Here is a 13,118-nt window from a genome sequence, read left to right as displayed (position 1 = left end):
AATATAATGTAATATAGTATAATATAATATAATATAACAAAATATAATATAATATAATATAATATAACAAAATATAATATAATATAATGTAATATAATATAATATAATTTTTACAAAATATAATATAATATAATATAATATAATATAATATAATATAATATAATATAATATAATATAATATAATTTTTACAAAATATAATTTAATATAATATAATATAATATAATATAATATAATATAATATAATATAATATAATATAATATAATAGTGGGAACTGATGTCTTTTTTAGGATAGAAGGTCAAAAGAGCAGCATTTTTTAAAGATTAATTGTAACGGTGAAGTGAACGCTGACAACAGGGGTGCGGATTCAAATGCAGGTTTATTAGAGAGGTCAGGTAAGCAATGGTCAACACAGAGGCAAACAGATGTATACAGGCAATCCAGAGTCGTAGTCAGATACACAGGCAAATGGTCAAGGCGAGGATCAAAACACGGCAAAGCAAGACAAAGGAAACGCATTGTAATGTCACTAAACTGTAAACAAGACTCAGCGACTAGAGTGTGTGACTGTGCTGCTTAAATAGTGAGTGTAATCAGTCTTTCACAATCCTTCGGCAGTGTGTGTGCAATCATTCAGGATCAGGAACGTGTGTGTGAGTGGAGTGCATGTATAAAGTTGTAGTCCATGAAATGCTGGATTTGTAGTCCATTAGCGACCTGCAGCTGCTAGGTCGCTGGTGACTGACTGCACTTTTAAAGGAACACTCCACTATTTTTAGTCTCATTTTACGTTCTTCTAGAGGTAAACAGTTGACTTAAACAACTTTTTCGTCCATTCTGCCGATTTCTTGTCTCGGTAAGGTCCCTTTTAGCTTAGCTTAGCATAATGAATTGAATGGGATTAGACCATTAGCATTTCGTTTAAAAAATCCCTGAGGTTTTGACAATTTTCCTATTTAAAGCTTAAGTCTTCTTAGTTTGTTAATATTCTGTGCTTAGACCAATGGAAAATGAAAAATTACTCTTTTTCTAGGCCAATATTTCTAGGAACTATAGGCTTATATGCACAGCTCGTGTTTCTTTCCTACTGATAAACTTCTGGTGAAAGCTTATTGTGACTATTTTAAATTTCATGTGGCTCCTTTTACATTATCGATGTTGTAATGTAATTAAAATATTATCCGTTAAATAGACTCAAGCGTTCATTTAGTTGTTCAAGTGTAAAAGAAGCTGAAAAACCATTAAAAGGCTAGCTCCGTCAGTAGCAGCAGGCAAGCGCAGATCTCCATTGAAAATACTGTGGTAAAATAAATGTTTACATTTTAAAGACATGGTGCGGAAAAATCATTTTCATAATGTAAAGCTTCTTGTACATTCTGAGGCCCACTTTATGTCGTATATCAATCAGTCAGAGGAGATTGTTGATTTTTAAAGAAAACAGATCCTATACGCAGCGATTCCAGTATGCTCGGGCAAATCAAATTCTCCAAAATTGCTTGCCAAGCTTACGATTAAATTCATATTAGGAAACAACAATAAAATTAAACAAGAGCTGTGTCTTTAATTTCATTTCTAAACATTTGAATCACACAAAATCTGCAGAAATTTACATCTGGTCTAGGCCCCTCCCCCAGAGAATTGTCAGTCTATAGCGACTGCTGATTGGCCCCTGTATTAGAAGGCGGGGCTTCTTTCACCATATTGACCGTTACACTTTTCTCCATTCAAAACTATACATGTCTTGTGTATTCTAGAGTCTTTGATATACCCTATACTCTCATTTTGGTGTAATAGCCAAGACCCCTTGCTGCTGTATTACATGTACATATTGCATACAATATAAGTGTGTGATTTTGAATGAGTGAGATTTGTGGGTGGCCTTAAAGAGAAAGAAGTGACAGACTAAAGATCTGGTTAGCGCAAGAAGTGTTGGTTTTACACAGAGTCTGTCAGTGCTGTTTTGTTTCCCGTAATTATTATAACAACACCATCATCTCTACATGTGCGCTCTTCACCTTATCATCTGCACGCTGTCAAAATGTTGACAGAACATTGATTCTCTTCGCTGCAGAAGTTCATGCTCTCCTCAATGGATGTTTACGCAAGAAGCGGAGCTCCGACTGGCCCCGGGCCCATCAGGAGGAGGGTTAGCGGGTGTGCGTTTGTGTGGGTATTTTAGTTTGGCAGCGTCGGGTTACGCTTTGAGGCCTGGTGAATGGCAGCCGGGTGGAGTTTGCTGCCAGTGGAATGTGTGGCGCTGTTGTTTGCTGCTCTGTGTGTTGCTTGGACCGTTGCCCTCTTCCAAAAAAACATCCATCCCAGAGTGGCTGGGAGGAGACGGCGGGGTGTATAAACCCACTCTATTGCCTTCCAAAATACTCCACTTTATTAAACGACTAGATCTAGCCAGACTAATGCACAAGATTTCCTGCTAAATGTAATGCTGTGAGTGTTTTGTGTGTGTTTCTACACTGAAAAGAAAATGATCCATTGAATTTACTACATTGTTTACGGTAAGTGGTTGCAGAAAGTTTATTTGGGCTGAATTTAAACAAGCAAATGAAGTTGAACATAACTAAATAATATTAGTTTGTTGAAATTCAGCCCCTATCAATTGTTTTGGAAGATATTTTTGTTTCAGTGTAGCCTGCTCTACTAACCAGTAATCTTTCTTTTTTTATATCTCTCCAGATTTTCCTATGGGAGCAGAATTTAGAGCAGTTCCACATGGATTTGTTCCGTTTCCGCTGTTACCTGTCCAGCCTGCAGGGCGGCGAGCTTCCCAACCCCAAACGCCTGCTGGCCTTCGCCTCCCGTCCCACCAAACTGGCCATGGGTCGACTAGGCATCTTTTCGGTTTCATCCTTCCATGCGCTGGTAATTTTTTCCATGATTTAACTCACTGTTAAACACATTGATCAGTTGTTTTGATAATATTGCATTTTCTTTTTGTCTAAAAGGATATTAAAACATGTTTTCTCTGTAATCATAAAACATCTGGCGCTCTATTTTAACGATCTAGATGCAAAGTCTAAGGCATTAAGCGCGTTTTCAAATCCACTTTTGCTATCTTAACGATGAAAAAATTCGGTGTGCGCCCCAGCGCATGGTCTAACAGGGTTGAGCTTATTCTACTAATGAGTTATGGGTGTCTTTTGAGCATAATTTGCATTAAACCAATCAGAGTCTCATCTCTCATTCCCTTTAAGAGTCAGTTGCGCTGCGCCATGGTGCATTTGCTATTTACATGGCGGACTTTATAAGTGGAAAAACTGAACGCTTCACTAGAATGAAAACAGTTAAACAGAGCATCTGCAGGGCGAGGATAAGGTTAGGTTAGGCTACTTTTATCTATACCCGAAGGTAGATTTGGTCTATAGTCAAGAGTCCTCATCTCACAACAGTGCCACACAAAGGAACTCACATAGTAACAACAACAAATTTACATTAAGACATAAAACATATACACAAAAAACACTTAAAAAGAATAAATGAATAATCACTTCAAGTGTCCACATCCCCCCCCCCACCCCCCAATAAATAAATGTTTAAAACGATCTAAAATATACAAGTCACCAAAATACCGCTGCTTTAGTCTATGCCTTATTTAAGTATGAAACTATTTTTGTATTGTTTGTATCATAAAGAATGAGCCTCCTCCATTCTGCCTCTTTACTTTCTTTACTCTTTACTCTTTTTCTTTCGTGGATACGGTGGAAAACGATGGTTGTACGCACTCCACTGAAGTGATCCATTAGTCTACATATTAAATTTCGTTCGTTTAGCGCAACGATTTGTTTCAAAACTATTCCTAAATTCAGTTCTAGTTTCCAGCAAACTAATAAATGAACAATAATAATGAAGTGTGGTCAAAAAACTGAGTTATCTCCAAACCCCTATTCCTTAAAAATCCTTATTCTTATGCCCCATATGGCGATGCAGACGTCTCCAAATCCCAACAGGTGGACAAATCTAAACTGTTTTTTATTAAAACAAATATAAATATGCATATAATAAATAATACTGCTAATAACAACAACATTATACAAATGCTAATTGTCATGTTTAAACTGAAAAAATCGCCCCGAGGTGAAGAACGCATGAAGGTTTTTATATTTATGTAGAAAATAATAATTTTTGTAATATTTTAATCCTTTAATTCTTTTTTATCCGTGAAGATATGTGTGTATTGCTGTACATCCTGTCTATCTTTTCTTCTGCTCCTCCCCCAAAAAATAAACCAGACAATTATATTTTATCTTTAATATGAAGAAATCTTTTTGTTTTTTACTTTTTTTACATAATAAGTTTAAGTTGCATTTGCAAGAGTTAAATAAGTGCAACAAACATTAAACAGTGCGTTCTGTTAACTTCGCTAAACTATAATTAATAAAAAACTGACACCAAATATATGAAAGCAAACAAAAAAATTTATCAAGTCAATAATGACTCTAAGTAAAACTAAGCAGAAATGTACAGCTATTTTTAGAATAGTAGTAATATAAAATAATAATAAAAACAAATTCTAAAATTCTAAACTATAATTACTTGGGTTTGGACAATTAAATAAATAGTTCCTCATAGTTACTAATACTTATTTACTTCCAGGGCCGTTTATATCGAAGCTGATATTTAGCCACCCCATATTGGTGTGTTGTAACATCTATTTTTTACAAGATGGGTCATAAGCCCAATGCACAACCCCCAATCTGGAGGACCAGGACATACACACATAAACTACGGACAATTTAGCTTATCCCAGGGGTGTCCAAACTCGGTCCTGGAGGGCTGGTGTCCAGGAGAGTTTAGCTCCAACCCTAATCAAACACACCTGAACCAGCTAATCAAGCTCTTACTAGATATACTAGAAACTTCCTGGCAGGTTTGTTGAAGCAAGTTAAAGATAAACTCTCCAGGACACCATCCCTCCAGAACCGAGTTTGGACACCCCTGGCTGACCCAATTCACCTATAGCGCATGTCTTTGGACTTGTGGGGGAAACCGGAGCACCCAGAGGAAACTCACGCCAAGATGGGGAGAACATGCAAACTCCACACAGAAATGCCAACTGGCCCAGCTGGGGCTCGAACCAGCGACCTTCTTGCTATGAGGTGACAGTGCTACCCACTACGCCACTGTGCTGCCCCCCCCCCATAGCTACTAATAACAAAAAATTTTTGTTATAAAATATTCTTGTATATGGTGGGTGTGGCGAGGGGGGGGGGATGAAGAGACCACTTATAAAATTATTTATCTGCATATACTGGATTTATTATAAATGGGTTTAATTAAAATGTTAATATAAAATTCATAGTTCCAAGTTCAAATAAAGATTCAATTCCAGATTCAAATAAGGCATTTAGCTTTCAGAAATAACAAATGGTAAGAATAACAAATTGTTTGATTTTGATTTGCTGTAATAATATCAAAACATTGGTATTATGTTATCTAAAAATCAATATATTTTATTCCATAATTATTTAAATGTATATATAATTTGTATCATATACACATATACAATTGAAGTCAGAATTATTAGCCCCCCTGTTTATTTTTTTCCCCAATTTCTGTTTAATGGAAAGATTTTTCCCGACACATTTCTAAACATAATAGTTTTAATAACTCTTCTAATAACTGATTTATTTTATCTTTGCGATGATGACAGTAAATAATATTTGACTAGATATTTTTGTTAGGATAATTAGGCAAGTTATTGTATAACGATGGTTTGTTCTGTAGACTATCAAAAACAATATAGCTTAAAAGAGCTAATAATTTTGACCTTAAAATTGATTTAAAAAAATGTAAAACTGCTTTTATTGTAGCTGAAATAAAACAAATAAGACTTTCTCCAGAAGAAAAAATATTATCAGACGTACTGTGAAAATTTCCTTGCTCTGTTAAACATCATTTAGGAAATATTTCTAAAAGAAAAAAGTTCAAAGGGGGGCTAATAATTCTTACTTCAACTGGATATATTTTTATATATATATATATATATATATATATATATATATATATATATATATATATATATATATATATATATATATTTATATTTATATTTATATTTATATCTAAATATACATTTTCTCAGATATATGCATGCATGTGTGTAATTTTTACCCAGCACTAATTATAATTTTGCTTAACTATCACTAGAATCAATTGAATGTATCCTTTTATTAAGTGAAATTATTAATTAAATGTTTATATTTATTTATTTATTTATTTATTTAACTGCAATTTGAAAATGATTTGAGCATTACAAACAGTTTTGCCACCATTACCATCAGAATTTAGTGAAATATACAAGTTGACAAACAGTTTTCAGGATTGTAGTCCTATTCTCTTTAAGGAGACTTGAAATCTGCTTCTTAAGGGCTTAAAAAGAGACATTGATACTTTTTTAAAGGTTTAGTATATAACATATTGCTTATCATAGCACAATTTTTAGTATATAACATATTTCCACGCAATTTCACCCCTCTGAAAGCAGCATCAGCATTGCTCTATTTACTTTTTTTACCCACAATGCATTTATTAACTTGGTTCCCTCCCACCTGTCAGTGTCGGTGTATGTGTGTAATGGATTTTGGCATTAAAAGAAACAGCGTTGAAGGATTGCTCTGTGTATTTTCTTTTGGATTTGGGCCACGGCTCCGGCTAATCAATACCATCCATCCCCAGCTTCGCCTCCAGCCCTGGCGCTCTTCTTTTTGTTGGAGCTGGAGGACCATGGGATACGGGCAGATTTTATTTTTGTCCTTTGCTTCTTGGATGCATTTTTGGTTTCGGGTGGAGGGGGAGTGGATGTTCTTCAGTATTCAGCATTTTGGGGGGATGGAAAGATTGTTGAGTCCAAAAGAAGTGCTGTTGGCATGTATTGCTGTTCTCCTGGAATAATAGCTGGGTTTTATAACTGGTTATTAATTGGTTGGTTATTAATTAAATTCTAAACCAACAACAAAACATGTAACAAGGTGACCAACCTGTACTGATAACGACCAGTTTTTACCAGCTCATAAACAAGTTAGACCAACCAATGATGAGTTTAGTTGTGATTACCTATATGAGACTACCTATTAGACAGCTAATAGACTTTTAGACTTGCTAATGACTAGTTTAGATTACCTACTGACAGCTTTAAACCAGATGACATGACATGTTTAGACCAGCTAATGACCTAATAAATAACAGGTCATGACAACATTGGACCAGTTTACCAGCTAAGGACTAATTTAGACTTGTGTAGACTAGTTTAGACTTGCTAATGTCAAGTTTAGACCAACTAATGACAAGTTTAGTCCTTGTAATTACCTCCAGATTATAGTTTGGGCCGGATTAAGACCAACTTAGACTTTAGCTATTGACCGAATTTACCCATGGCCAATTTAGTCCAGCTAATAACCCATTTAGATTACTTACTGATTGGGTTTACACCAGATTATGACATATTTAGACCAGCTAATAACCCCTTTAGACTTGCTAATTACCAGTTTAGATTACTTACTGACAGGTTTAAACCAGATTATGACATGTTTAGACCAGCTAATGACCTAATAAAAAAACAGACTGGTTTACCAGCTAATGGCTAATTTAGATGTGTGAATAACTAGTTTACACTAGTTAATGACAAGTTCAGATCAACTAATGACCAGGTTAGTCCGTGTTATTATTTATCGAGACTATATGACATCCTGATTATGATTTGGGCCAGATTATAACCCATTTAGACTATAGCTAATGTCCAAACTTGCCCATGGCCAATTTAGTCCAGATAATGACATGTTTAGACGAGCTAATAGCCCTTTTAGGCTTGCTAATGGCCAGTCTAGATTACCTACTCACTGTTTTAGATCATATTGACATGTTTAGACCAACGAATAGCCGTTTTAGACTAGCTAATAACTGGTTTAGACCAGCTAATGACTAAATAACAAGTCATGACCAATTTAGACTAGTTTACCAGCTAATGACAAATTTAGGTGTCTAAATAACTAGTTTAGACTAGCTAACGACAAGTTTAGACCAGCTAGTACCCAATTTATATAAGTGTATTTTGAATTAAGACCAGTCTAGTTTATGTAATTACCCTTTTTCAAATAGTTTGGCTAACAATTAGCTTGCAATGCTAAACCAGATTATGACATTTTTAGACCAGCTAATGACCCAATAAAGACCAGTTTACCAACTAATGACTAATTTAGATATCTGAATAACTGGTTTAGACTAGCCAATGATACATTTAGCCCAGCTAGTAACCAATTTAGACAATATTATTTTGGGTTGAGACCAGTAGAGTTTGTGTAATCAAAAGTTTTCAACTAGTTTGACTAACCATTATCTTGCAATGCTAAACCAGACTATGACATGTTTAGACCAGCTAATGACCCAATAAAGACAAGTTTTACAGCTAACAACTAATTTAGATGTCTGGATAACTAGTTTAGACTAGCTAATGACAAGTTTAGACCACCTAACCCCTTTAGACAAGCTTATTTTGGATTAAGACCAGTATAGTTTGTGTAATCAAAAGTTTTCAACTAATTTTCCCAACAATTATCTTGCAATGCTAATGGTAGTATGTACAAGACTATAACCCTATTAGACCTACTTGAGGACCATGGGATTCAGGCAGATTTTATTTTCATCATTGCAGCTTGGATGAATTTTTTGTCTGGGTGGAGGGGAGTGGATGTTCTTCAGCATTCAGCATTTTGAGAGGATGGAGAGAAAGAGAGAGAGAGGATAAGTGTCGAGTCCAAATGAAGTGCTGTTGGCTTGTATTGCTGTTCTCCAGGAATAATAGCTGGGTTCAGAGTGCTGGAGAGGGTTTTTTGATGCATCCGGAGTGCTTTTCTCCATCAGGAGACCCAGAAATGCCACATCGCGTTCAACACAACGAGCGTGTATAATTTTTGAATGACACAAAAAAGAACTTGCCAAACACCTCACTAACCTTTAAAATATTCAGCTGGTCTTGAGTGACCACAGGACACGGGTTATTTTGTGTGTGTGTTTGTGCTGCTTGTTGATGAATGAATATGCAAATGTATTTATTTCTAAAGGTGACTTTGCACTGTCCTGCTTCATTTTAGTTGGGAAAGTCACATTCGTACACTGCATTATATGATAAAACTTTACACAGGAAAGTGTGCCTGTGATATCTTAGACATTTATATTCAGGAGAACTCGCAATCATAATTAGTCACAATTAAGATTTGTCAGTTTTTGTTCCCTAAAGAAAGATTCATCGTGCTAAAAATCAAGAAAAGCCGCTGTCTCACTTAAAAATTTAATACATAGATATACACTCACTGGCCACTTTATTAGGTACACCCTACTAATATTGGGTTGGACCCCCTTTTGCCTTCAGAACTGCCTTAATGGTTCGTGGCATAGATTCAACAAGGTACTGGAAATGTTCCTCAGAGATTTTGGTCCATATTGACATGATAGTATCACGCAAGTGCTGCCGATTTGTTGGCTGCACATCCATGATGCGAATCTCCCTTTAAACCACATGAGATCTGGTGACTGTGGAGGCCATTTGAGTACAGTGAACTCATTGTCATGTTCAAGAAACCAGTCTGAGATGATTCACGCTTTATGACATGGCACATTATCCTGCTGAAAGTAGCCAACAGAAGATGGGTACACTGTCTTTATAAAGGGATGGACATGGTCAGCAACAATACTCAGGAAGGCTGTGGTGTTGACACAATGCTTAATTGGTACTAATGAGCTCAAAGTGTGCCAAGAAAATATCCCCCACACCATTACACCACCACCACCAGAACCAGAACCGTCAATTCAAGGCAGTATGGATGCATGCTTTTATGATGTTGATGCCAAATTCTGACCCTACCATCCAAATGGAAGCAGAAATCGAGACTCATCAGACCAAGCAACGTTTTTCCAATCTTCTATTGTCCAATTTTGGTGGCCGTCTGGCACCAACAACCATGCCATGTTCAAAGTCACTTAAATCACCTTTCTTCCCCATTCTGATGCTCAGTTTGAATTGCAGCAGATCGTCTTGACCATGTCTACATGCCTAAATGCATTGAGTTGCTGCCATGTGGCTGATTAGAAATTTGCGTTAATGAGCAGTTGGAAAGGTGTACCTAATAAAGTGGCAAGTGAGTGTATATTAAATATGTGTCATATCACCAGTTATTGCAAAAAGGGCTGATTATATATTTTTCCAACTATTGGAATTACAAATATAAACATATTTATGAGCTATAATTATAATTATATCTAATATATTGGAACATACAGTATATGTACATATTTGTAATTCCAATGGAAATGAAATATGTTGCCTATGAGATATTATATATATATATATATATATATATATATATATATATATATATATATATATATATATATATATATATATAAATGCAATTTGCATACATTTACATTGATCAGGATGGGGTATTTTGGAACAAAGTAGCATATTTGTTGCTGGTTATTAGTGAGTTGTTTATTAGTTTGTGCAAATTAGTAGTTTAGACTAGCTAATGACAAGATTAGATCAGCTAATAATCAATTTATGCATGCCTGTTTTAGATTTAGACCAGTATATATTGTGTAGTCACAAGTTTTCAACTACTTTGGCTAACAATTAGCTTGCAATGCTAATGAGAGTATGTACAAGCCCATATATTTAGACCTACTCATAACCAGTTTAAACTAGCTAATGACAAATTTAAACCAATTAATAACTTGGAGATAACCGGTTATGATCACGTTAGACTAGTTTATGATCAGTTTGCTCCATCAGTGACTTGTTTAGACTAGCTAATAACTAGTAAATAACAGATCATGACCACTTTAGACCAGTTTTTCATCAGCTTACTCCAGTAGTTACTTATTTAAATATTAGCAAATAACTAATTCAGACAAGCTAGCAACCAGTTTAGACCAGCTAATGATAGGGTTAGGGTTAATTTAGACAGCCTATTTAAGGTTAAGACCTGTATAGACTGCATAATCAGAAGTTGTCAAAGTTTATAACCTGTTTAGATTGTCTAAAAGTTAGCTTGCATTCCTAATGGCAGCAAATACTGGCCCATAACCCATTTAATTCAACTCATGACCAGTTTAAACTGTTTTAGACTATATTTAAACAAATGTAGACCACTTTTAATTAGCTAATGACCAGTTCATATCTGCTAATACGGCAACTTGCATCCTATTTAGCTAATGATCAATTTAGACATGCCTATTTTAGGGTAAGACCTGTAGAGACTGCAAAGCTTGCATTGCTAATGGCAGCAAATACCAGGACATAACCCATTAAATTCAACTCATGACCAGTTTAAACTGTCTCATAAGTGGTTTAGACTATATTTAAATGAATGTAGACTAGTTTTAAATAACTAATGACCAGTTCATATCAGCTAATATGCCAACTAGCATCCCATTTAGCTATTGCCCAGTTCAGACAAGCAAATTCATACAGGTTACACTAGCTAATGACTTATTTTGACCAGCTAAGGAGCACTGAATGACAACATTGCATGTCTAGTGACCTGTTGTGACAGCTAATGACCAATTTATGTTCTTAGATCTTCAAACAACTATGTGTGAATGAAGCTTAAGATAGAATATTAGTATGACTGAATCAATGAGAATGAGTTTCTTTTGTTCAGGAAGGTGTGTGGATATCTCAGCCTCCCGCTATGAGCCGTCTAGTCAGTTTGATCGGCGTGACACACAGTATGAATGTGTTTTCTGTACCTCATGCAGATGTTTTGTGTCTGTAGGTGGCAGCTCGCACTGAGAGCGGCGTGAGGCGGCGGTCGCAGGCCATGTCGCGCTCAACCAGCAAACGCAAGAGTCGCTTCTCCTCACTATGGGGTCTGGACACCCACTCCAAGAGAAAGAGTAAAGGTCATCCCAGCATTGACCAGGTAAAACACACACACACACACACACACACACACATACATTATTATTATTATATTATTAGCCCTGCTGTGATCTTTTTTCAAATATTTTCCAAATGATATGTAACAGAGCAAGGAATTTTTCACAGTATTTCTATAATATTTTTTCTTCTGGAGATAAGAATTTAACCGCTAGAATTAAAGCGGTTTTTAATGTCTTAAAACCATTTTAATTTCAATATTATTAGCCCCCTTTAGCAATAGGCTATTTGTTTGATTGTCTACAGAACAAACCATTGTTATTCAATGACTTGCCTAATTACCCTAACCCCCCCAATTAATAGCCTTGCTTGACAAATAAACTGCATATTTATTTACATACTGTTACAAACATCCTACAAAATGAAATTAAACATGCAAGTATTTAATTTAAAGTATAATACGTACAAAACAACTATTGCAATATAATTATTTCAGTGCTCCGCATATATGAGTACACCCCTCACAAATCTATCTTTTAAATTCATATTTTTAATAGGAAGCTATACAATATTATATTTGTTATACATTCCAAAAACAATAGCCTAGTGGTTAGCGCGCCGACATATGGTGCAGTAACACATCAGGGCATCCCGAGTTCGAATCCCGGCTCGAGGACATTTCCCCAACCTACCCCCCCTCTCTTCAACTTTGCTTCCTGTCTCAATACTGTCATATCTAAAAAAGGCCAAAAATAAATCTTTAATTAAAAAAAAATACAAATTTAAAAAGTGAAAATATCAAGAGAAGCAAAAAATTGAAAGATTTTGTTGAAATTTTGTAGTTTGTAATTTTTTTGCAATATTTTGCTTGAATTTAATTGTATTATCTTTTAATTTCTAAATATGTTCGGTGACAAACAAATTTTTTTAATAAATATATCTGTTCAATAAATCTGTTTTGTTTAAATGCACTAAAATACATTGCCTATATTCACTGAGAAATAAATAAAAATATTCATTTTCAAAATGGGCTACCGTAAAATAAATATTTATATTTCGAAACCTTAAATTCCTTTTTATGAGTAATAATAAATAAATGTATGTAATACAGAAGTGTAGTTGCTCAATGGCAACAATAAATGAGAAATTATTAAATCATTTATCTTTCTATTTGTGATAATAACAACATAGGTTCATTCTAAAAACGTAGCCCTATATGCAGTATATTTCA

The 13,118-nt window shown here is 35.0% G+C and overlaps 1 protein-coding gene across 1 annotated transcript in view; it reads left to right on the top strand.

Annotated features, from left to right (window-relative positions):
- The window catches only part of tiam1b (TIAM Rac1 associated GEF 1b), a 158,499-nt gene that overhangs the window by 58,756 nt on the left and 86,625 nt on the right, over positions 1 to 13,118 (top strand). The window contains 2 exon segments of the mRNA XM_056473933.1: positions 2,692 to 2,877; positions 11,784 to 11,930. Of these exon segments, the coding sequence (XP_056329908.1) occupies positions 2,692 to 2,877; positions 11,784 to 11,930 (333 nt within the window).

The sequence above is a fragment of the Danio aesculapii genome, chromosome 15 (assembly GCF_903798145.1).
Source record: "Danio aesculapii chromosome 15, fDanAes4.1, whole genome shotgun sequence".
Taxonomy (NCBI): Eukaryota; Metazoa; Chordata; class Actinopteri; order Cypriniformes; family Danionidae; genus Danio; species Danio aesculapii.
Note: the sequence above shows the minus strand (reverse complement) of the source record. Positions and strands in the feature narration are given on the sequence as shown.